This window comes from Trachypithecus francoisi, unplaced genomic scaffold, assembly GCF_009764315.1.
Source record: "Trachypithecus francoisi isolate TF-2019V2 unplaced genomic scaffold, Tfra_2.0 Lachesis_group5, whole genome shotgun sequence".
NCBI classification, from domain to species: domain Eukaryota; kingdom Metazoa; phylum Chordata; class Mammalia; order Primates; family Cercopithecidae; genus Trachypithecus; species Trachypithecus francoisi.
In genome coordinates, this window is record NW_022681470.1 from 42,832,171 (window position 1) to 42,854,323 (window position 22,153).

Sequence of the window (22,153 nt, forward strand, 5' to 3'; positions counted from 1 at the left end):
TTTTATATACAAGCCACTGCATGATATACAAGGGAGGTTAAATGCTATAGAATATAATAGAATATGGGATAATATGAGTACATGGTTTCTGACCTTAACAAAGTTATGATCAAATAAATAAAAAGAGAAAGATCAAGTTGAACAAAGCAGACAGCATAGTCAGGACAAGCTGTGGCTCCAATCCTACATTCGTTGTCTAGAAAGAGCCAAAAGTTCTATCTAGAGACTTTGCCTTGGAACAGGTTCATAGAGAAGTATCAGATTAGTGGCACAAACTGTAGGTCGGCTAGGGGAAGGAAGCCAGTAAGGGGCTTCATGGTAACCAGTGGAAACACAACAATATAACATCGGGATCAAATTCATTTAACTTTCAAAGAGAGTTTACTTCCCTTGTTTTCATTACCACTGGTTTCTTTCCTGACGTATCTATGATGGGGGTCATCCACAGAGGAAGGCAATAAAGGTGTGGTGGTAAAAAACCTACAAATCTGCTAACATAGGAAGCTTCTAACATCAAGATAAATTGGCATTTTTTCTACATACATATACTTTTATTTGCAGAACCACCCAAAGTCACTGTGATGCCCAAGAATCAGTCTTTCACAGGAGGATCTGAGGTCTCCATCATGTGTTCTGCAACAGGTTATCCCAAACCAAAGATCGCCTGGACCGTTAATGATATGTTTATCGTGGGTTCACACAGGTACTGGGTTTGTATCATGTTCTTTGTTTTTATTGAGTGAGGAAAATTGATGAGACTTCTAGACCAAACTAATATGACTAAATCCCTAATATTAAGTGAGGTTTGACCAACATACATAGCTTTACATTTTATAAACAGGCTGTGAATGTCAAAAATAATATAAATGATGACTTTATAAAGTTTGAGGTTATTAAGTCTTGAATTCAATAGCTGGGACCAAGTGCTTCCCAATACTTTGAGTTGCAACCATAGCACCAAAACAGTTAGTTTAACTTGAGTAATTGAAATGAGGATAATAAACTTTTTGTGAGGTAAAATAACATATAGTTTTAACAAATCTATTAAAGGCATTGTCCTAGATTTAACAGAAGAGAGAGATCAAGAACAGACCAGTAGCTCTAATTAAAATGTGTACAGACATTCTTTGTAATTACTTCCATTTTTGCCAAACTACAGTGGGAAGCATTTAATTCCACTGGGTGCTTTTTAAAGGCATTGAATCCACTCATGCTCCTAGAGTATAATAAACACGTGGAATATAAACAACAAAGTATCCAGCCATGGGGCTTCCATTACTCTGGGTTTGGCAGTGAAGAGGTCATAGGTATTATCCAGCAAGTTGAGTCAGAGTCTATTCCTAGACTCCTCACAGACTCACTGTGTGACATGAGACATTACATCTCTGGAGTTTTCATTTTGAAGAACGGTCTAGTATAGCAATTCACCACATGGAGCAAGATTGCCTGGGTGCAAATTCCAGTTCTTCCATTTACTAACTCTGACTTTGGGTGAGTTCTGTAACCTCTTTGCTCACCTGTAAAACAGAGATATTCATAGTATTTAACTCATTAGGGTATTAGGAAAATTTTAGATATAAATAAAAGTAAAGTTTCTAGAGCAGTGACTGGCATGTATCCAACACTGGATACATGATATTGTTGTTGTTGTTATTATTATTATTATTATTATTGCATTTCTGCTTATAAAATAATGATGTTAACCATTTCTGCAATCAACACCAAAAATATAACTCTAAAAGATTTGAAAATATTTTAAAGGAAAGCACTATATTATCTTGATATTACTATTATGGTATTTTCAATTTTATATTCTTTTTGTTTTTTATTCATAGATATAGGATGACCTCAGATGGTACCTTATTTATCAAAAATGCAGCTCCCAAAGATGCAGGGATCTACGGTTGCCTAGCGAGTAATTCAGCTGGAACAGATAAACAGAGTTCTACTCTCAGATACATTGGCAAGTATAATCACTTTAAAAGGCAATTAAAATAGGATGAATATCACATCAAGCAATGCAAAAGCACTTTTTTGAAAAATTAATATTAGTATTGTATACATAGTATTATACTTCATTCATTTCACACACTGATTGAAGCAAATATTGTAAATAAGTTAAAACTTCATAGAGTGAAAAGCTTCATTAGTCAACAGAAATCAAGGAAGCTTCCAGGTTAATGGAATAATTTCATATTGTCCACAAAGTTCTGTCTTTCCACTGTTCATCTGTTCTCTGCAATATTTTACTTTTACATTAATAAATTCTATATCCTTTCTAGCTTAACTTCCATTTTATAATTTCTACTTATATTCAAAACTGTATATAATTTTTACTTTTTATCTTCAATTTCCCCCTCCAAACTTAAACATTTATTGGAAGCGTACTTCATGAAAATTATTCTATAGAATATTTCTATTTAATTTTGTCTTTCTTAGTCAAATAAAGGATAAAGGTGTCATATACTCAGATCCAGCTTATAAATTGTGAATAATCAATTGCTAGCAATCCACCCTTTCATTCATTCTTATTCAGTCTCATTCATACTAAGATAATGAAACTGTCAGTAGTGAAGAAAGGATTCAAAAGAGATAATAAAAATAGAGAATTGTACTTGAAGGTATAGGTGAGGGAGAGAACAAAAATGTCACAAGTATTGAATTGAGAGTCTGGAAAGAAGTGGTCTCATTTATAGAAATAAAGAAGGCACATGGTGAATACGTTTAGATGGAAAGTGAGCTCAGATTTGGAGATAAGTGAAATAAAAATGTTCACAGAATACCCCGGTGTAGAGGGAAAAACAGTTGGGAATGTGGAACAAGTGACTGAAACCGAATTCTACTTCCATTGTGAAAACAAATTTTGGTTCATTCACGTAGAAGCCTTAATGTTAAACACATTGATTTTAACTTATTAAGCACCTCTAGAGATGCAGCATGCAAATTGCTGTGCTGGAGACTGTGGAGTGTAAAATTTTTAAAATGTGTGTCATGTAGCCTTTACTTTTCAAGAATTTATACAATGGGGGTGGATATATACAGGAATATAACAAGGCAGACAGACAAGTACTACAGTGGGAGGTTGGCAGAGGGGAAGATTAATTCAGACTGAGGAATTAGCAAAGATTTCTCAAAGGAGACAGGATTTAGGCTCAGTCTGGAGGAATGAGTGGGATTTTAAGGATTGTGGCAAAGGGCATTTTACAAAGAGGAAATAGCTTTAGGAAAGGCAAAGAAGATAGGAAAGTAAAAGTCTGTTGTGTTTTGGACTATCAGTGAAGCTCTGTACCTTGTGATAAGTAAGGAAGTGTAATGGAGGGTAAGGTTAAAAAAAAACTATGCACCCATTTGTGATTTTTGAAAGAGATTCTATGGAATTTTGAAAGCAGTGGGAATCACTGAAGGTATTCTAGCAGAAACATTATATGATCTGTGAGAAGTTAACTTAGCTTTGTTTAAAAATACCTCAGCTGAAGCTAGGAAGTCCTAAAATATCTCGTTGAGACAAAATGTGTGAGTAAACTGAACCATTAGGCAAGCAAGTGAAGCAAACAGAATGAAGAACAGAAATTTAGAGAATGTCTGTATTTAGCATCACAGGAAAAAGAAGGGTCAAAACCAGGAGACTCTACTTTTTGTAAATGCAAATTTTAGGCTTGGACTGCAAATATCTTCCTGTAGTTAGACATGAATATCCTTAAAATGATGTAGAAAATATTAACAAATTCATCTACAGTTATATCATCCTCAAGTCTTAATTTAGCTGTCGGTCTTACCATTATCCCTCTTTTGATTATATTTTTCTTAGAATTATTCCTCTCTCTGTTCTTGTTGTATTGTTTCTCTAAGATGTATTCTGATTTCTAAGATGTTTCTTTCCTTAAATAACTCTTTTTCTTAAAGAACTTTCAATTAGTTTCGTAATTTTTTTGGAGTTTGTTTTATCATAATTATTTTTTGTTTTAGTCATTATTTTTTTCCTGATATAATTTCTGTGACCTTGATAAGTGATCTTTTTATCACAAATACATATGTGCATGTGCATTACGAGAGTTTCTTTTGGTTTATAAATATTGAAATGGCCACAAGCACATAAGTTCTGATAGATTTTTAAATTGGTTCATTTACTAAACATAAACAAAACCCATCTGGTCTTGTGCTAAATGTTGACTATTTGCGTGTTTGTTTTTTTCAGAAGCCCCTAAGTTGATGGTAGTTCAGAGCGAGCTCCTGGTTGCCCTTGGGGATATAACCGTTATGGAATGCAAAACCTCTGGTGTTCCTCCACCTCAAGTTAAATGGTTCAAAGGTACATTTCTTCAGTATGTTTGTGTCTGGTTCACTTAGTTTTGTTTTCTTTTTTAAAAAATGATTTGTTAAAACTTTGTGTTGGTGTGTGACTTAGCAGCCCCATAAAATGTGTTTATGATCTCACTGCAGACAATAGTTCAAAATTCTCAACTCTGAATTTCAGGATTTGACATCTGGTATGGATTACAGGACTGTGAAAATCAAAGCAGGAAAAGTTCGCCTTTGCTAATCCAGCTGAACATTCTCTTTGTTAGTTTAGGATTGTTTCCTGAAGAAAATTATCCAAGAATACTCCGTTAACGTTTAAAATAACTCCACTGATTTTAGTTCACTTTTCTTAGAGATGATGGCTCTCACTATTAAAAAGTTTTCTGGATTCACAAGGATACTTTCTATAAAGTGTTCAAATAAAGATACACATTGAAGCTTACAGATAGTTGAAAGACAAATGTATTTATTGATAGGTCAGCTACATCATACATGGTAAACGCTTGTCTCAATTATAGAAATCATCTTTCTATAGTTGTATCATAAAGATTGCACCTCTGTGATTCCATAATAAAATAATGGTTATATGCCACTTGACCTTGGTGAGAATACACTTGGATCCTGGTTCAGGCTCAGCTGCTGACTGTAGATATCTGTGTAAAAAGCCCTGCTTCTGCTTCTGTTTCAGTTCTTCCAATTACGGGAAAAAGAAAAAAAATCCTGCAAACACCCTAACAGGGAGGTTGCTAGGATTATTGAGATGCTGTTTGCAAAATACTTTTTAATCTTCAGATGAAAAGTGTTAAATAGTACAAAGCACTATTGTTATGATTCTGTTTGTTAAATCACAAACATTTCCATAGCAACAGGTTGATGTCATAATCACAAAATTAGGAATTCACCTCAAGTTCAAACTCTTAGGGAACATGAGGTGAAAAAGAAAGACTTTATGTAGAAAATAAATAGTTTTAAATAATATAAATCAAAAGCAAGGTGGAAACTAGGAAGTAATGCCATTTTCCTGGTTGTCTATACTGAAAGGATTTGTAGTTTTCATGTTTTCTCTGATAAGAAGGCATTTCTGAATTTGTTCCTTAGTCAGGTTTATGTTGGTTAACATAAACTAATTTTACTTTCTTAAAATACTTAAATTTTTGAATTGCCAAAGAAATAAGTCCTGATTTCAAATTTATATTATAATTAAATATATCAAGAAAATATAGAGATAGTATTTCTTTATTTTAAATGTCATTTGATAGTTTATCATGAAAATAAAAATTCAAAAAAGTAATGGAAATGCCAACTTCTATATACGTGTATATAGCAGAATCTCACAAAAAGTCTTTTATTCTCCCAAACTGGGACTGTGCTCCTGAATCAATTAGTCTTCATGTCTGTCTTAAACCCACAAATAACTTGGAAACTAAAGAGGAGATAGGGAACTATGTACCCACCACATGAGAGATTCTAGAATTTACTCTCTGTTCCTTCTGTCAACTATAGATATTACCACTCAGTGAGTTCAATAATATATCATTTTGCTGTCCAAGTTATGAACCAACAGAGATAGAATATGGGCATTTGATACATTGTAAGATGTGTTTCCTGGGTTCATCAATAATAGGCAGAGCTGCCCTGACCTCCAGGATCAGGTCAACTAACATACCCTCCCAAGTCACAGGCAGACAATTTATGCATAAACAGAGTAGAGTTAGAAAGATCAAGAGCAAATCTAGGGGACAAACTCCTGTGAATGCAAACTGGCCTCAAAATGGAGGGGGTTAGGAGCAGGTGGGCTTTCCAGTCCCATCTCTGCTGAGAACAAGACACCAGGAAGGTTGGAAAAATGCTACCTTATGGAAACCATAGGGGTGAGGAGAAAGAGTTCCTGCCTTCAACATAAGAATATGTTTTTCCTCATACCTTCCTTGAGGTGATTCTGATTGAATAAAGTAGGTGTTTGAAAGAAAAAAATGAACAAACTGTATTCCAGTCAGACCATCACAGAAAAGGAATTCCATAAGCACAAATGCTCTCTGAAATTTTAGGTCTTTTATTTTTAGAAATGAGCAACATAAAGTGGATTCAAAGGAAAATCAAAACACTATTGAAATCTTATAAAAAAAACATGTATGGTAAAATATTAAAGAAATTAGATTTATTCATTTAGATCTGTTGTTCTTAAAATGTGGTTTGGAGACTCCAGCGGTTCTCACAATTGTTTTAGGGGATTCATGAGATCAAAACTATTTTCATAATAATACTAAGATGTTGCCTTTTTCATTCTTATTGTCTCAAAAGTGAATAATGGAGTTTCTGGAGGCTATGTGATGTCCAATAGAATCAGTGGAGAAGCAAATGTGAGCTTCAGCTGTCTTGTATTATGCTACATGAGAGATTATAGAGATTTGCAAAAATGTGAAACACTGCCACTCTTCTCACTAAATTTCTCATGTTTTGAAAATACAATTTTAAAAATATAATATGTTCATTATACTAAAATGTCAGTCATTTATTAAAAATGAGTGAATGCATATTTTTAAATATCTCAGTTTTATTTGTAAAATGATATATATATGTGTATGTGTATATATAGAGTATAGGTAAATATAATCTACATAAAAATTCACCAGGGTACCCATTATTTTTTAAGAGTACACTTAAGAAGTTTTTAAACAAATGTTTTTGATAACTACTTACTTATCAATTATTTGAAAGGATCTTATACCAGAGATAATGATCTCTCCTTTAGTCTTTATATCCACAGAAGCCAGGATTGAATTTAAACTACAGCAAAAAGAGAACTCTCCTCAATGGTAATGACTGTAAACCCTAGAATATATTGTCAGTAAAGTTGATATATTTTACTATGTATAACATTCTTCTAGTCTTACCTAATATTAAAAGTAAATAGGCCGGGTGTGGTGGCTCACACCTGTAATCCCAGCATTTTGGGAGGCTGACGTGGGCAGATCATGAGGTCAGGAGATCGAGACCATCCTGGCTAGCACAGTGAAACTCCATCTCTACTAAAAAAATGCAAAAAAATTAGCTGGGCGTGGTGGCGGGCGCCTGTAGTCCCAGCTACTCAGGAGGCTGGGACAGGAGAATGGTGTGAACCCAGGAGGCGGAGCTTGCAGTGAGCTGAGATCATGCCACTGGACTCCAACCTTGTGGACAGAGCAAGACTCCATCTCAAAAAAAAATAAAAAATAAAAAAGAAAAGAAAAAAAATCACCATTTTACTTCCATCTGAAAGGTTCTGTATTTATAGCTCCTCAATAATTTGATGAGTAACTTTTCAGTAGAAATCAGGAAAGGAGAATCTATCAAAATGTGATTAAAATAGAGACTTAATTGAACTAATGTTTTCCAATTTATATTTTGTTTCATGACTGCTGTTCTTTAAACATTTTTATTCTGATAGAAAGCTACTAGCAAAAAAGGTCTTTATCCTGTTAATGTCCTCTGACGTTTACAGAAGAAATATAAGGGGAAAGTAAATTTCAAAAATCTGAATGCATTTTAGTCCAAACATTTTAATACTTGATGAACAGTGGGGTCACATTGCATCCTCCCGTGGTGTGAGGAAAGTTTATGTCAACATCATCTGCTTTTATTTATAAAAATTTCTCAGAGGCACATCGACACAGCTTTAGTTACTGCTCTCATTTTCACGTGGTATGTAGTAGCAGCTTAAAAGGATGATTGAGGTTTTAAATATTGGAATGCTGAAAAATACTTTGTTTTAGGCACTGACAGTTGGTTGCTGATGTAATTTTTTTTCAAATTTAGACCTCTCATGACCTCCTTGCCTTTGAAAATTATATAAACAGAAAGGGAATTGTCCATTTGTTGCCCCGAGTCTGTTGACTATTGCTGTCTGCAGTGTCCTAGAGAATTTTAGTACTAGCTCCTGAGTTGTGTTGCTTCTTAGAAGCTAAGACAGTTACTTCCATGGTCCTCTCGCCAAGGTCAGATGGCTGGTGTATGACATTTTGGAGAATACCTTTTCAAGTTTGACATCTGGGAATACTGTGAAACTCTAAGAACAATGGCTCTCAAAGCTCCTGGAAGTTTTTAAGATCCTGACATGTTTGATGTCACCCTTTACAAAAACAAACAAAAAAGATGTGGACACTGAGCTGGCACTAAACATCCAGTATTATGTACAGTACTATGTACTTTTTTATGATAGTGGTCATCCTGATTAATTCCATTCTTTGGAAAGGAGATGCCCTGGAGGAGGAGGGGAAGCATAAGGAAAAGCCTAACCTAAATCATAGCTTTGTTGAGGCATCTCTGCCTTCAAATAAAAATCATTCTCAGGAAATTCAAGGCACTGGTCATTAGCTGAAATAAAATTCCTCTGGTCTCTCAAACATCTACTGAGTAACCAAATGCATCCTGCCACAAAGATGGTAGAAACCTCCTTTCAACCTTCATTTCTGCACTCCCTTCTTACCTAAGCCTTGGTTGTGACTCCCAGGCTTTCCCAGTTCTAGCTTCAAAGAGCTGCTTGTTTTTTATTTAGTTGCACATACAGACATAAATAGAAAATATTCATACACAGTTTATTACGGGTCTGGATTTTAGACTGTAGAAAATGTCTTTGTTGTGCCAAACACTTGTGTTTAAAAACTTTGCAATCTACTTTATTCAGAAGTTTTGAAATTAAACCAATAACTGCATAAACAATTTTAATACTTTAGTACTTAATATTCTCCCCTTTGTTTTGACTTAGGAGATCTTGAGTTGAGGCCCTCAACATTCCTCATTATTGACCCTCTCTTGGGACTTTTGAAGATTCAAGAAACACAAGATCTGGATGCTGGTGATTTTACCTGTGTAGCCATCAATGAGGCTGGAAGAGCAACTGGCAAGATAACTCTGGATGTTGGCTGTAAGCCTCCAGATCTTATAGGCCAATTTGTTTTGAAATTGATCTGTTTATTTTTCATGTTTAATAACCTTGAAATGATTTGGTAGAATTATTCATCAGAATGGGAAAATTTGAGGATGCATTTCAGATTAATATCATAACAGTAGTTGGCATTTACGAGGTGCTTTCTTTCTTTCTTTCTTTTTTTTTTTGATACGGAGTCTTACTCTGTCACCCAGGCTGGAGTGCAGTGGTGCTATCTCGGCTCACTGTAACCTCTGCACCCCATGTTCAAGCAATTCTCCTGCCTCGGCCTCCTGAGTAGTTGATATCGCAGGTGCCTGCCACCATGCCCAGCTTTTTTTTTTGTATTTTTAGTAGAGGCAGGGTTTCACCATGTTGGCCAGGCTAGTCTTGAACTCCTGACCTCGTGATCCACCCGCCTCAGCCTCCCAAAGTGCTGAGATTACAGGCATGAGCCACCGCACTGGGCCACTTTCTATGTACCATTTGCTGTGTCAAAAACTTTTATATGGAGAGATCCTAAAATTATCTCCTTTTTATAGATAAGGAAACTGAGGCTTATAAAGGCTAAGCAACTTGATCAGGGTTACAGAGTTAGGGAGGGGCAGAACCTGGATATTTGAACTCAAGTTGCCATTTCCCTACCAAGAGTCACCCATTCTGCCACCAAATTTCTAAGTATCAACATTTGGAGGCCAGCAATTCTACTTTGGCCCTAGACCACAGTTTGAAGATGTTGGTGACAGCAAAGGTATCAGATTGTGCTTTTACTTAAAAAAAATCCAATAGTAATTACTCTTCAGTGTATAAAATAAAGTACTACAAAAACATGTCAATCACAAAATGAAGATATAGTGCATGCAAGACAACTGTATATGGGTTACTCAAGAAGTTTGGTCCTCTCTTCTTTTTTGTCTACCTAATGTCTCTTAAAAAATAAATATCTTCACATTGTGGTCAGATATAACAGGGTTCACTTTGTATGAAATGGAATCTGGCATTTAATTTTTTTTTTTTTTTTGAGACGGAGTCTGGCTCTGTCGCCCAGGCTGGAGTGCGGTGTCCTGATCTCAGCTCACTGCAAGCTCCGCCTTCCAGGTTCACGCCATTCTCCTGCCTCCGCCTCCCAAGTAGCTGGGACTACAGGCGCCCGCCTCGTCGCCCGGCTAGTTTTTTGTATTCTTTAGTAGAGACGGGGTTTCACCGTATTAGCCAGGATGGTCTCGATCTCCTGACCTTGTGAACCGCCCGTCTCGGCCTCCCAAAGTGCTGGGATTACAGGCTTGAGCCACCGCACCCGGCCTCTGGCATTTAATTTTTAAGATAAGTTAACATTTGTGGCCCTTAGAACTTATAAAATACGACATTGCATTCAATTTGCCTATATTTTCACTTGTATATGATGATATTCATGCCAGACTGTTTTTGTAAAGCCAAAGTTAGAACTGTAAAGAAAATGCTTTTTGTTTTTCTTAGAATATAGTGACACAAAACATTTTAGTTCTACTGTTTTAAGTCTTTCAATGAAAATTATGTCCTGCTAAACTTGATATTTGTTTCATGTAAGCTAAATTTTTGCTTTCTGGGATCTTTTAGGATCCCCTTGCCCCTGAGCTGTCTGGTGAACACTGCATTCTTGGTGATTATGCCCTGGGGTAGAATCAACAAAGCTGGAAATGACCACAAAGACCACTATAGAATCTGTCTAGGACACTGTAAGACGTGTTTGAACCGTGACTAAACTCTGTGGTTATTAAGAGAAATGCCTTGAAAATAAGATTGGAATCTTTGGGTGGAGGGTAGCTCTGAATCTACTAGCAAGCAGGATGTAAAACACAGTAAAGCTTTTAGAAATATAAGGCCCAAATAAAGAGGGTCACTACATAGAGAATTCTTGTTTACAAGAAATACACTGAGTACAACATTTTAATTCTCAACATTTTCTAGTTCTCCTTCTACCTCCTTCCTGCACAGATATTTTATGTTTATTCAAGATTCTGTTAGACTTGTCTAGCTCTAGAAGAAGAAACAGTCTCAGTAATTTTTCCCAGCAAAAAGGTAATTGCACCCTCAGTCCCCCGAAAGTTTGTAGAAATCCTAAGAATCTTTTGCACAGGCTTATTTGCTTACTTGCTGCCTTATTGATAATCCCTTTTAGCTTCTGGAATTTCCAGATTCCTTCTTCTGTCCAGTGATACACCATATAAGGGTTCACGCTATCTGTGCTGGGGGGACTTGCATTGGATTAGGAAACATCCTAACAAATGTTTCATATTTATACTTTAGTTCTTGAACAGAAGTGAATTTTGTTTTATCTTTACTTATACTCGAGATCTTCATTCTCCGTGACCCTTTCTAAAACAATGGCTTTTTCAACTTTTATTCCAGTAATTGTCCTGACAGAACCATCAACATAAGCCAAATTATTTGTTTATTGTAACCTTGACCATTGTTCACAATTGCCAAATAACTTAGTATTAAAGTCAGTACCATTCATGTTTCTGTTTTGCATTAACTATTACCATATTCGCTGTTAGATCTTTCTCATTGTAGCTCATAATGTTAGGAGTTGCTTCATTTTTGAGGTTTCCTTGTCATTGATCCTACCTTGGCTGCTTACCTAGTGCCTGGTCTTCTCATTTGCCTTGTTTTGTGATACCAGTACATATATTCTTTGACCTTCAGCTTGTTTTCTGGAATAACAAAGGTTGAATAGACCTTGTCTGTTCACATCATACTGTGGTTACATATTCTAGCAGATGTAATATGTAAATGCCAAGAACCATGCAAATCACTGTTGTAGTGATAATTATAGTTATCACTATTAGGTTTAAAGGTAAACACACATGAAATCAAAACTTTCCCCAGAACTTATATAGTGGTTAAGTAAATGGTGGACTCTGACAGAGAACGGGTTTTCTGCCTAACTTTCCTCATCTATAAAATAATGATCTAAGTGGTACCTACCTCACTGGTTGGTTGTAAAGATAAAACGAGATATCATCATAACATACACCTAGCATATCAGCTGTTATTGCTGTTCCCCTAAAGCTGTTTAATGAAACATGTATCATGTAAATGAATATTAACTTCACACATTAAGTGGTCGTTATGATTCTTTGAACCTTGAAAAATCATATGGAAATGCCTATATAATAGCAGCTTAGTATTTAAGATTAAGCATTGCGATTTTAATGTGAAAGTCACTGTTTCAGCTTAACTTTTTAAAGAAAGGGCTTGAGACAAGTTAAGTATTAAGCTTAGTAGTGCATAAAATTGTTCATTTGAGTTCCAAAACTATTGGGCATAAATTTAAGTAGCTTATGACTTAGGAAGAAAAACATGCTTTTATCCATATCATTTGAACTTTCAGGTTGTTTTTGTGGGCATATTACTTCATATCAACAATACTAGATCAAAAATAATGAAAAGGCTATTTAATATGATTTTTGAGTTCTAGCTTCTTGTAGTGAATGCCCTTTTTCCTATTACTTATTATCATGGTTTTAAATTATGGACATTTCAGGTCAACAGGGAAAGTTACCAATGATTTTTATCCTTTGTAAAAAGGGATAGTGAATTGTGAAGTCATTTGGAAGGAAAGAGGACTGGCTACATCAAACAAAAAGTTGGCTTGGCAGTGGTTTTATTTGTAGCATTCCATACCACACAGGGTTTGAGTCTTAGACTGTGGTTTCATGCTTTGTGGTTTGGTGGAACCAAAACAATGTGTCCAGTCATTTTAGGAAACAAAATCTCTGACTAAAATAATGCAAGAGTTACCATATGGAGTACATATATTTAATTGTCCCTAAGGGAACTAGAATAATTTTATGGAATAATTTTTGGAGCAAGATGGTCAATCTGTTTGTGATTTTTATATTTGCAGAATAATGTGTGTACACAACCATATCTATATGTAAGTTACAGCAAAGTTATACTGTGGCATTAACCCTGTGCAGATCTCAAGATGCTTGCAAACAAATACTTAGGATCTCAGAGGATCAAACATCATCCTAACAGACTCTATGAAGAAGAAGCCAAAATTGAAATTAACCATAGATACATTAAACTAACCACAGAAATTAACTAACCTAGATGTATTAAACTCCAGTTGAGAATAAGTTAACTCTACAATATTTTAATGAGAGTTTATATCTGAGTGATTATTATATACTAAATGATTAATAAAGATCATCTCTTTTAACAACATAAGATAGGAAATGTTATGCCTTTCTTGTTGATGGGGATATTTTAACTGGAGGAGGTAAAATCATTTTCTCAAGCTTAGACTTGCTATTTGAAGCCACTTAGTGTGCTCTTCACCTCTCTAAGCAAACAGCCACCTCTGTAGAAGCACCATGCATGGTAGTACACTCACTGCTGTTCTTCTTTCCCTTAGTTTCATTAATGTATTTACCATCTACCCACTGTAATTCACTTGGAGGTCATGTTGGCTACATTCAGGAGTAGGAAGTATTTAAAAAGCTTCTTGGCTGTGTTAGGAGTTGCTTCATTTTTGAGGTTTGCTTGTCGTTGATGCTGCCTTGGCTGCTTACCTAGTGCCTGGTATTCTCATTTGCCTTGTTTTGTGATACCAGTACATATATTCTTTGACCTTGTGCTTGTTTTGTGCATGATGCTGTTCTCAAAGCTGCTTTACGACGGATGACTTCTCCAGTCTTAATTGAGTTTTGTTGGTACAGGTTGAGGTTTGCTTACCCTTTTTTATTCCAGTTTGTTCTTGGCTTTCTTAGTTCTGAAAATTGAAATCTGCCTTCATTTTCACTGATGCCTGTGTTGTAATGTGTCAGTAAACTGGGTTTTCTTCCAAGTACTTGGTTGATTCCAGGCTTCTGCATATCTTTGTGCTGTTCTGGAATTTATTTTCTGTCCATCACCGCATTTACCTGCCCATACTCTGAGCCTAACATATCCGGAAACTTTTAAACTTAACTTCCATTTTTCAGAACAGCCACCTGCTTTAGAATAAATGACTTCCATTTATCCAGAGAAAAGTAACTAGGTCTTAGAGACTTTGTGTATTAGTCTGTTCTCACACTGCTATAAAGAAATCCCAAAGACTGGGTAATTTATAAAGAAAAGAGGTTTAATTGGTTCACCGTTGTGCAGGCTCCACAGAAGGCATGGCTAGGGAGGACTCGAAACTTAAAATCATGGCAGAAGGCAAAAGGGAAGCGGGTACATCTTACATGGCCAGAGTAGAAGGAAGAGAGCAAAGGCGGAGGTGCTACACACTTTTGAATCGCCAGATCTCATGAGAATTCACTCAGTATCCCGAGAACAGCAAGGGGGCAATCTGCCCCCATGATCCAATCACCTCCCACCAGGCCCCTCCTCCAAAACTGGGGATTACAATTCGACATGAGATTTGGGCAAGGACGCAGATCCAAACCATATCACTTAGAATAAGCAAGCTATGAGCTATTCTATTAACTATGTTTAAAATATGTTTATTTTGCCTATTATTTTTATGTCAAATTCCCATATAGATGGATTAAGAAAACTGTAAACACTGATACACCACTTATTTATAAAATCATATTGTTCAATTGTGGTATTTAACCTAATTTAATTTGTTTGGGTTCAATAAATAAATAAGAGGGCTTCTGAAATTGCCATGTGAAAGTTCAATGTTCTGGGTCAAGGTTGTTATATACACTTATGCACCAGACACACACACAAACACACACACACACACACAAACACACACTGGGTTATTACTGAAGTGTTGTCATACTGATTCAAAAATTCATTCACACATATCCAGTGGCCATGAATAACGCACAAAGTACTATGTAAGCTGCTGTAAAAGATAAAAATACGGTTACAAATATAAACTCTCTAGGAAATAAAAAACAAACATAGTATAACAACAGGTTGAATGTGGTGATTGCTATGAGAGTGGTAGAGAGTGAGTTCTCTGAAACTTTAGAGAGGGAAGAAATCATGCTCATCTCAACTGGTAAGAGATGGCATCATAGAGGAGGGGCCTTTTAAACCAGATTAAAAGATTGCCAATATTTGAACAGCTAGAGATCAATAGCAGACATTACACTTGTGGGAGGTGGTAATAACAAGGTACTATAAGAGAAAGGTCAGTCCTTGTTTGGAGAAGAACAAGGGATGCTGATTGCCCAGGTAGTAACATTATAAAGGGAAATAATAGGAGATGAGGCTGCAGAGTTGGAGGAGGTTTTTTTTTTTTTTTTTTTTTTTTTTTTTTTTTTTTTTTTTTTTTTTATTTTTTATTTTTTTATTATACTTTAAGTTCTAGGGTACATGTGCATGACGTTTATATCATGTATAACTCCCCAATGCAATCCCTCCCTCCTCCCCCTCCCCATGATAGGCCCCAGTGTGTGATGTTCCCCTTCCCGAGTCCAAGTGATCTCATTGTTCAGTTCCCACCTATGAGTGAGAACATGCGGTGTTGGTTTTCTCTTCTTGTGATAGTTTGCTAAGAATGATGGTTTCCAGCTGCATCCATGTCCCTACAAAGGACGCAAACTCATCCTTTTTGATGGCTGCATAGTATTCCATGGTGTATATGTGCCACATTTTTTAATCCAGTCTGTCACAGACGGACATTTGGGTTGATTCCAAGTCTTTGCTATTGTGAATAGTGCCGCAATAAACAAACGTGTGCATGTGTCTTTGTAGTAGAGTAATTTATAATCCTTTGGGTACATACCCAGTAGTGGGATGGCTGGGTCATATGGTACATCTAGTTCTAGATCCTTGAGGAATCGCCATACTGTTTTCCATAATGGTTGAACTAGTTTACAATCCACCAACAGTGTAAAAGTGTTCCTATTTCTCCACATCCTCTCCAACACCTGTTGTTCCTGACTTCTTAATGATTGCCATTCTAACTGGTGTGAGATGGTATCTCATTGTGGTTTTGATTTGCATTTCTCTGATGGCCAGTGATGATGAGCATTTTTTCATGTGTCTGTTGGCTGTATGGATGTCTTCTTTTGAGAAATGTCTGTTCATATCCTTCCCCACTTTTTGATGGGGTTGTTGCTTTTTTCTTGTATATTTGTTTGAGTTCTTGGTAGATTCTGGATATTAGCCCTTTGTCAGATGAGTAGGTTGCAAAAATTTTTTCCCATTCTGTAGGTTGCCTGTTCACTCTGATGGTAGTTTCTTTGGCTGTGCAAAAGCTCTTTAGTTTAATTAGATCCCATGTGTCAATTTTGCTTTTGCTGCCGTTGCTTTTGGTGTTTTAGACATGAAGTCCTTGCCCATGCCTATGTCCTGAATGGTACTACCTAGATTTTCTTCTAGGGTTTTTATGGTATTAGGTCTAACATTTAAGTCTCTAATCCATCTTGAATTAATTTTCGTATAAGGGGTAAGGAAAGGATCCAGTTTCAGCTTTCTACTTATGGCTAGCCAATTTTCCCAGCACCATTTATTAAATAGGGAATCCTTTCCCATTTTGTTTGTCTCAGGTTTGTCAAAGATCAGATGGCTGTAGATGTGTGGTATTATTTCTGAGGACTCTGTTCTGTTCCATTGGTCTATATCTCTGTTGTGGTACCAGTACCATGCTGTTTTGGTTACTGTAGCCTTGAGATGGGAGGAGGTTCTTTAACCTATGCTAAAAACCACTAATGCTGCTGAAGAGACAACTGTACATCAAATCCAGAATTCCCATGGGAAGAAAAGTGATCTCTGTAAGAATATTTATGAGCCTGCTAACTAGTATGACTATGAGTAGTTGTGAGAAGCCATAGAAAAGGAGAAGTTAATATAATAGCAAAGAATGGTGACTCCAAAGTTGAATTGACTTGGCTTTTAATCCTGCGTCCATAATTCAACTCCATGTGATACTTAGCAAATTAGCTGTATTTCAGTTTCTTCATCTATAAAATCAGAGTAATAACAATACCTACCCCATAGAGATATTGTGAAGATTAAATGAGATAAATAATGGACAGCACTTAACACAACCTCTGACTCTGTAAGTGATAATTATCATTTCTAACCAAGATTTAACCTTGACTTTATCAAAGAGCCTTCCCTAGGGTACACCTCTTAGAGTCCTGTATGAGCAGGTTTCATCCATTGCCTCCAGAAGCACCCTGTGTAGTTCTCCTTGCCTGATGTCTCATCACCCATAAGTTTCCAGGATGTATTGAGAGCCTCATCTATTTGAACTTGCTGACAGTATCCTCCCTAAACAGGATTCCTATGTTTGCCAAGATGTGCCTCTGATGTATTTCTATGTCTTCCTCCCTGATCTCTGTGGTTACCTGAATTATGTGGATATCTGTAGCCTCTTATCTATAATTTTAATAGTTTCTGAATCATTTCTTAATTCTGTCTAAGATATTAAACTCTCCCTATTCTCTTTTTATCAAATACTACATTCTGTTACTTTAATTTGTATTATTTATTCTCAAATTTAAATTTCTCTAATTCAAAAATGTGAAAGGTATGAGAAGCAAGAATATGATATTGAACAAGGATATAATTTAGGAGTAAACAGTGTTAGCTTGTTATATAGTGATTATGAAAGAATGAACTCTGGTATAAATTAATTTAAAAATTCAATCAAAGGAGCAAGTTATGGAAAGTGTCAAAAATATCTTATTATAAGGCCCACTTATTTATAAGATAGTCTTAAAGTTTGAGCAATTTGACAGAAACTAAAATTGAAAACAAATTTTTAGAATGAAAGATTCTCTTCTTTTTATTATTATTATACTTTAAGTTCTAGGGTACATGTGCATAACGTGCAGGTTTGTTACATATGTATACTTGTGCCATGTTGGTGTGCTGCACCCATCAACTCGTCAGCACCCATCAACTCGTCATTTGCATCAGGTATAACTCCCAGTGCAATCCCTCCCCCCTCCCCCTTCCCCGTGATAGGCCCCAGTGTGTGATGTTCTCCTTCCCGAGTCCAAGTGATCTCATTGTTCAGTTCCCACCTACGAGTGAGAACATGCGGAGTTTGGTTTTCTGTTCTTGTGATAGTTTGCTGAGAATGATGGTTTCCAGCTGCATCCATGTCCCTACAAAGGACACAAACTCATCCTTTTTTATGGCTGCATAGTATTCCATGGTGTATATGTGCCACATTTTCTTAATCCAGTCTGTCACTGGTACCAAAACAGAGATATAGACCAATGGAACAGAACAGAGTCCTCAGAAAGATTCTCTTTATTTAAGGTAATTATAATTTGAACTCCCACTCTTTTTATCATCTATCACTTTAAGGAAATGGTTGGCTTCTAAGTGTCTCTCTTCATTTATAAAGCAAAAAAGAAACACTCATTTTTATATAAGAGAGGAATATCAACGGGGTAAATTTACAATATAATATGAACAATAATTCAAATTCAGTCAGTTTGACAGTTTAATGTTTAAGTTTATGTTTAATATACCTGGATAATATACCAATGACTTTTTTATTGTTTGTAATATCTTCCAGCACCTCCAGTTTTCATACAAGAACCTGCTGACGTGTCTATGGAAATTGGCTCAAATGTGACATTACCTTGTTACGTTCAGGGTTATCCAGAACCAACAATCAAATGGCGAAGATTAGACAACATGCCGATTTTCTCAAGACCTTTTTCAGTTAGTTCCATCAGCCAACTAAGAACAGGAGCTCTCTTTATTTTAAGTAGGTTGAAGGAAATATATTTTGTATGAATATGTACTTTTATATTGTACATTTATGTTTTATACATAGGTATTGCTATTTAAAATAATATATTAATCTTGCCAACACATTTTATGTTCATTGCATTTTACTTTGAAATAGTACTGGCATTTTATATTTGGGAATTATCATAAATGAGTTATATTTTATTCAAATGTATGTCATTAATTTATCATAAAGGCTTATGAAACAATATGACTTCTTCATACCTTACCATTTCTTATTGCAAGTAGAGTCACCTGAGCCTCTACATAGATAAGTGGTCACATTACCTTGATTCTTGAAATAATTGTTGTATAGAAAGGTAAAATATTACTATTAGTTTACTTTACTTATTTTGTCCAACAGTACATAACAACATAGGGATGCTTTGGAAACTCCTTTATTAAAAGTTGTATCTGCCTGAAGCAAAAGATCCCTGCCACCCCCACAAAAGCCAACTACTTTCTCATCTAAATATTTTATAAGCTATTCAGTATTCAGATATTTGGAAGCACCTTCTATTTTTTCAAATAATGCTAAGAATAATTGCATGGTGTTACAAGAGGAGGAAAAGCATTTAGATAATTAATTGCATTTTTAAAAATAATGGGATGTTTGGGGTATTTTATAGAAAGCTTTCAATCAGTTACCGCTAAGTTAATTATTGTAATCATTTTCATTTTTATATTTTGGGTGGGTACGTGTTCTCATTCCGTTGCCCAGGCTGGAGTGCGGTGGCACGAACTTGGCTCACTGCAAACTCCATCTCGCAGGTTCAAGCAGTTCTCCTGCTTCAGCCTCCTGAGTAACTGGGATTACAGGTGTGAACCACCACACCCAGCTAATTTTTGTATTTTTGGTAGAGATGGGTTTTACCATGTTGGACAGGGTGGTCTCAAACTCTTGAGACCTCTCAAATGATCCACCCACCTCGTCTTCCCAAAGTACTGGGATTACAGTTGTGAACCACCAAGTGTATTAACAGTATTAAATGTACATTGGCCACTTAAACTTCCAGATATCAATTACATTGTCTACTAACAAGTGCTTCAGTGTTCAGCTCTGTGGTGAACTCTATGGTGGACAGAGTCAGATGTAGCGTCCCTCACCCAGGTAGTTTGCAGTCTGTTCTCTGAGTGGATGCCCATAAAAGGAGCTACTGGGAAACACACATCAGATTGGGTCAGATTGTGCATGACTTGAATGTCCAGGTGAAAAAAATGGATTTGATGAGCTAGAAGTTAGAGAGCCCCATTCCAAGTTTGATAGGCAGGAAAAGGTACATGAAAGTACTGTTTCAGAACAACACTGCTACAAGATAGGAAGAGAGATGAGAGAAAGGGAACATTGAAAAGCTCAAAGAGTGATGATGAGAAACAACCCAGATGTTGATAAAACGTGAGACCTGAAAACAAATTAATTAAAGGAGATGAAAGAAAAGGAAGAATAAAAGAGCTCAGTATCTTGAGCAACAGTTGACTATTTGTCAAAATTAAATTGTCTGAAAGGAAATTAGTGATTAGAAACTTGGTTCTCATGGTATGTTGTTTTTCTGCACAAATTAGCCCAAGAATTCGGAATACAAAAAATATCCTGGTTAGAACTAATGTATGATTTATTAATCGGGTGGTTTGCTGAATTTTTATTTCCAAATGAATGTCTGCTATTTAGAGTGGATGCTGACTTAGTTTACCAGATGCAGTTCTACAATTAAATGCATATGGTTAGCAGAGGAATGGAAACTTTGTCATGGTTCTTTATCTGAGATAGTATGGAACTATTCATACTGGAAAGCTGCACTTCTCTCTGTTCAAATCTTATCAATAGATTAAACTGCTTATTTTGGGTCATATATTTACAAGGTTATACTCATTCCCCTATTTAAAATTCTCTCCTTCCTTCCTGATTGCTCACAAGACAAAACCATGTTCTTGACAAGGCACCAGCCCACCTCTTCAACTTCAGTCTCCTGACTATCCCCACACAACCTATACCTCAGTAGTCCCCATCCTCATGGCTCCAATACCCTCTTTAATTACAAATATTTTGTAATATCATTTTATTATCTGGAAAAATTTTATATATTTGATCTAACTACATTAAAAATTATGTTAATATCTAACACATACAAATGAAAAATGAGGGAAAGTAATTTATATTAAAATAATGTATATTTCATTATGTAAATACTCTGACATTGTCTACACAATATGAAGATACATTTATGTGGCATCATTATGAATTCAATAGCTCAAATGCAGGCTCACGCAGGAGTATAGGATTGATGACTCAAAAACTCCAAGCTGGTGAAGTGATTTTCTAAGATGATGTGCAATTATTACTAAAGTTCTGTCTTTCTTCTATGCATACAGAATTAGGTTGTAGACTCATGTAGTTACAAAGTTATGAAATACACACATTTCAGTGGGAGCTTCAAAATCGTGCTGGACTTGGGAAAATTATTTATTTGCGAATCTGCCCCATGTATCATCTCTCTAGTTTTTACCCACTGAATGCCAGCAGACTTCTCCAATCATTGCATCAACTAAAAAATCTCCCCTGCAAGCTTCTAACAGGGTGGTGGTGCAGAGTTCATTGATGGTACAGCTTTCCATTCTTTGTACGGGCCATGATTTTTCTAGTCATTACAAAAGCTCTTGCTTTTGTAATCTATTAGATTTGGACTGCCCTTCCTCTATTCTACTCACTCAGATATTACCTCAGTGTGAATCCTTCTCCAATTGCCTTCATGCAGTCACTTCTGTCTCTGTTTCCAGAACTCACTGTCTGGAACTCTTTGGTAGTACTTATTTCACTGTGGTGTGACTGCTGGTTTCTGTGTATGTCCCCTCCTCTACCAGAAGGCAGTGCACACTTTCCATCCACAGATCTCAGCACTGTTTCTGGCACATAGTTAATGCTCCATAGATGGTATTAGATGAGTAAATGAGTTCTTCCTTTTAGACTTATGGGCAAGTGATAAAGGAACCTATATTTGTGAAGCTGAAAACCAGTTTGGAAAGATCCAGTCAGAGACAACAATAACAGTGACCGGACTTGGTAAGATCAATTGAATGTCTACATACCATGGTCTTCAAAATCATCAGACTTCTTTTACTATGTCATCTCTTGCCTGTGCCACTTTAAAAAAATAAGATAAATAACTAATTACTAGACCAGCCTTCCCTTCCCTACCACATTTCATATTTCTTAGAATATTAGTCCTGGAAATAACCTTAGAGATTATCTGCTCCAAAATGAAG

The 22,153-nt window shown here is 35.9% G+C and overlaps 1 protein-coding gene across 1 annotated transcript in view; it reads left to right on the forward strand.

Moving 5' to 3' along the window:
- Positions 1–22,153, forward strand: part of HMCN1 (hemicentin 1) — a 461,890-nt gene that overhangs the window by 216,550 nt on the left and 223,187 nt on the right. The window contains 6 exon segments of the mRNA XM_033196479.1: positions 562–703; positions 1,836–1,963; positions 4,196–4,309; positions 9,044–9,202; positions 18,675–18,869; positions 21,855–21,950. Of these exon segments, the coding sequence (XP_033052370.1) occupies positions 562–703; positions 1,836–1,963; positions 4,196–4,309; positions 9,044–9,202; positions 18,675–18,869; positions 21,855–21,950 (834 nt within the window).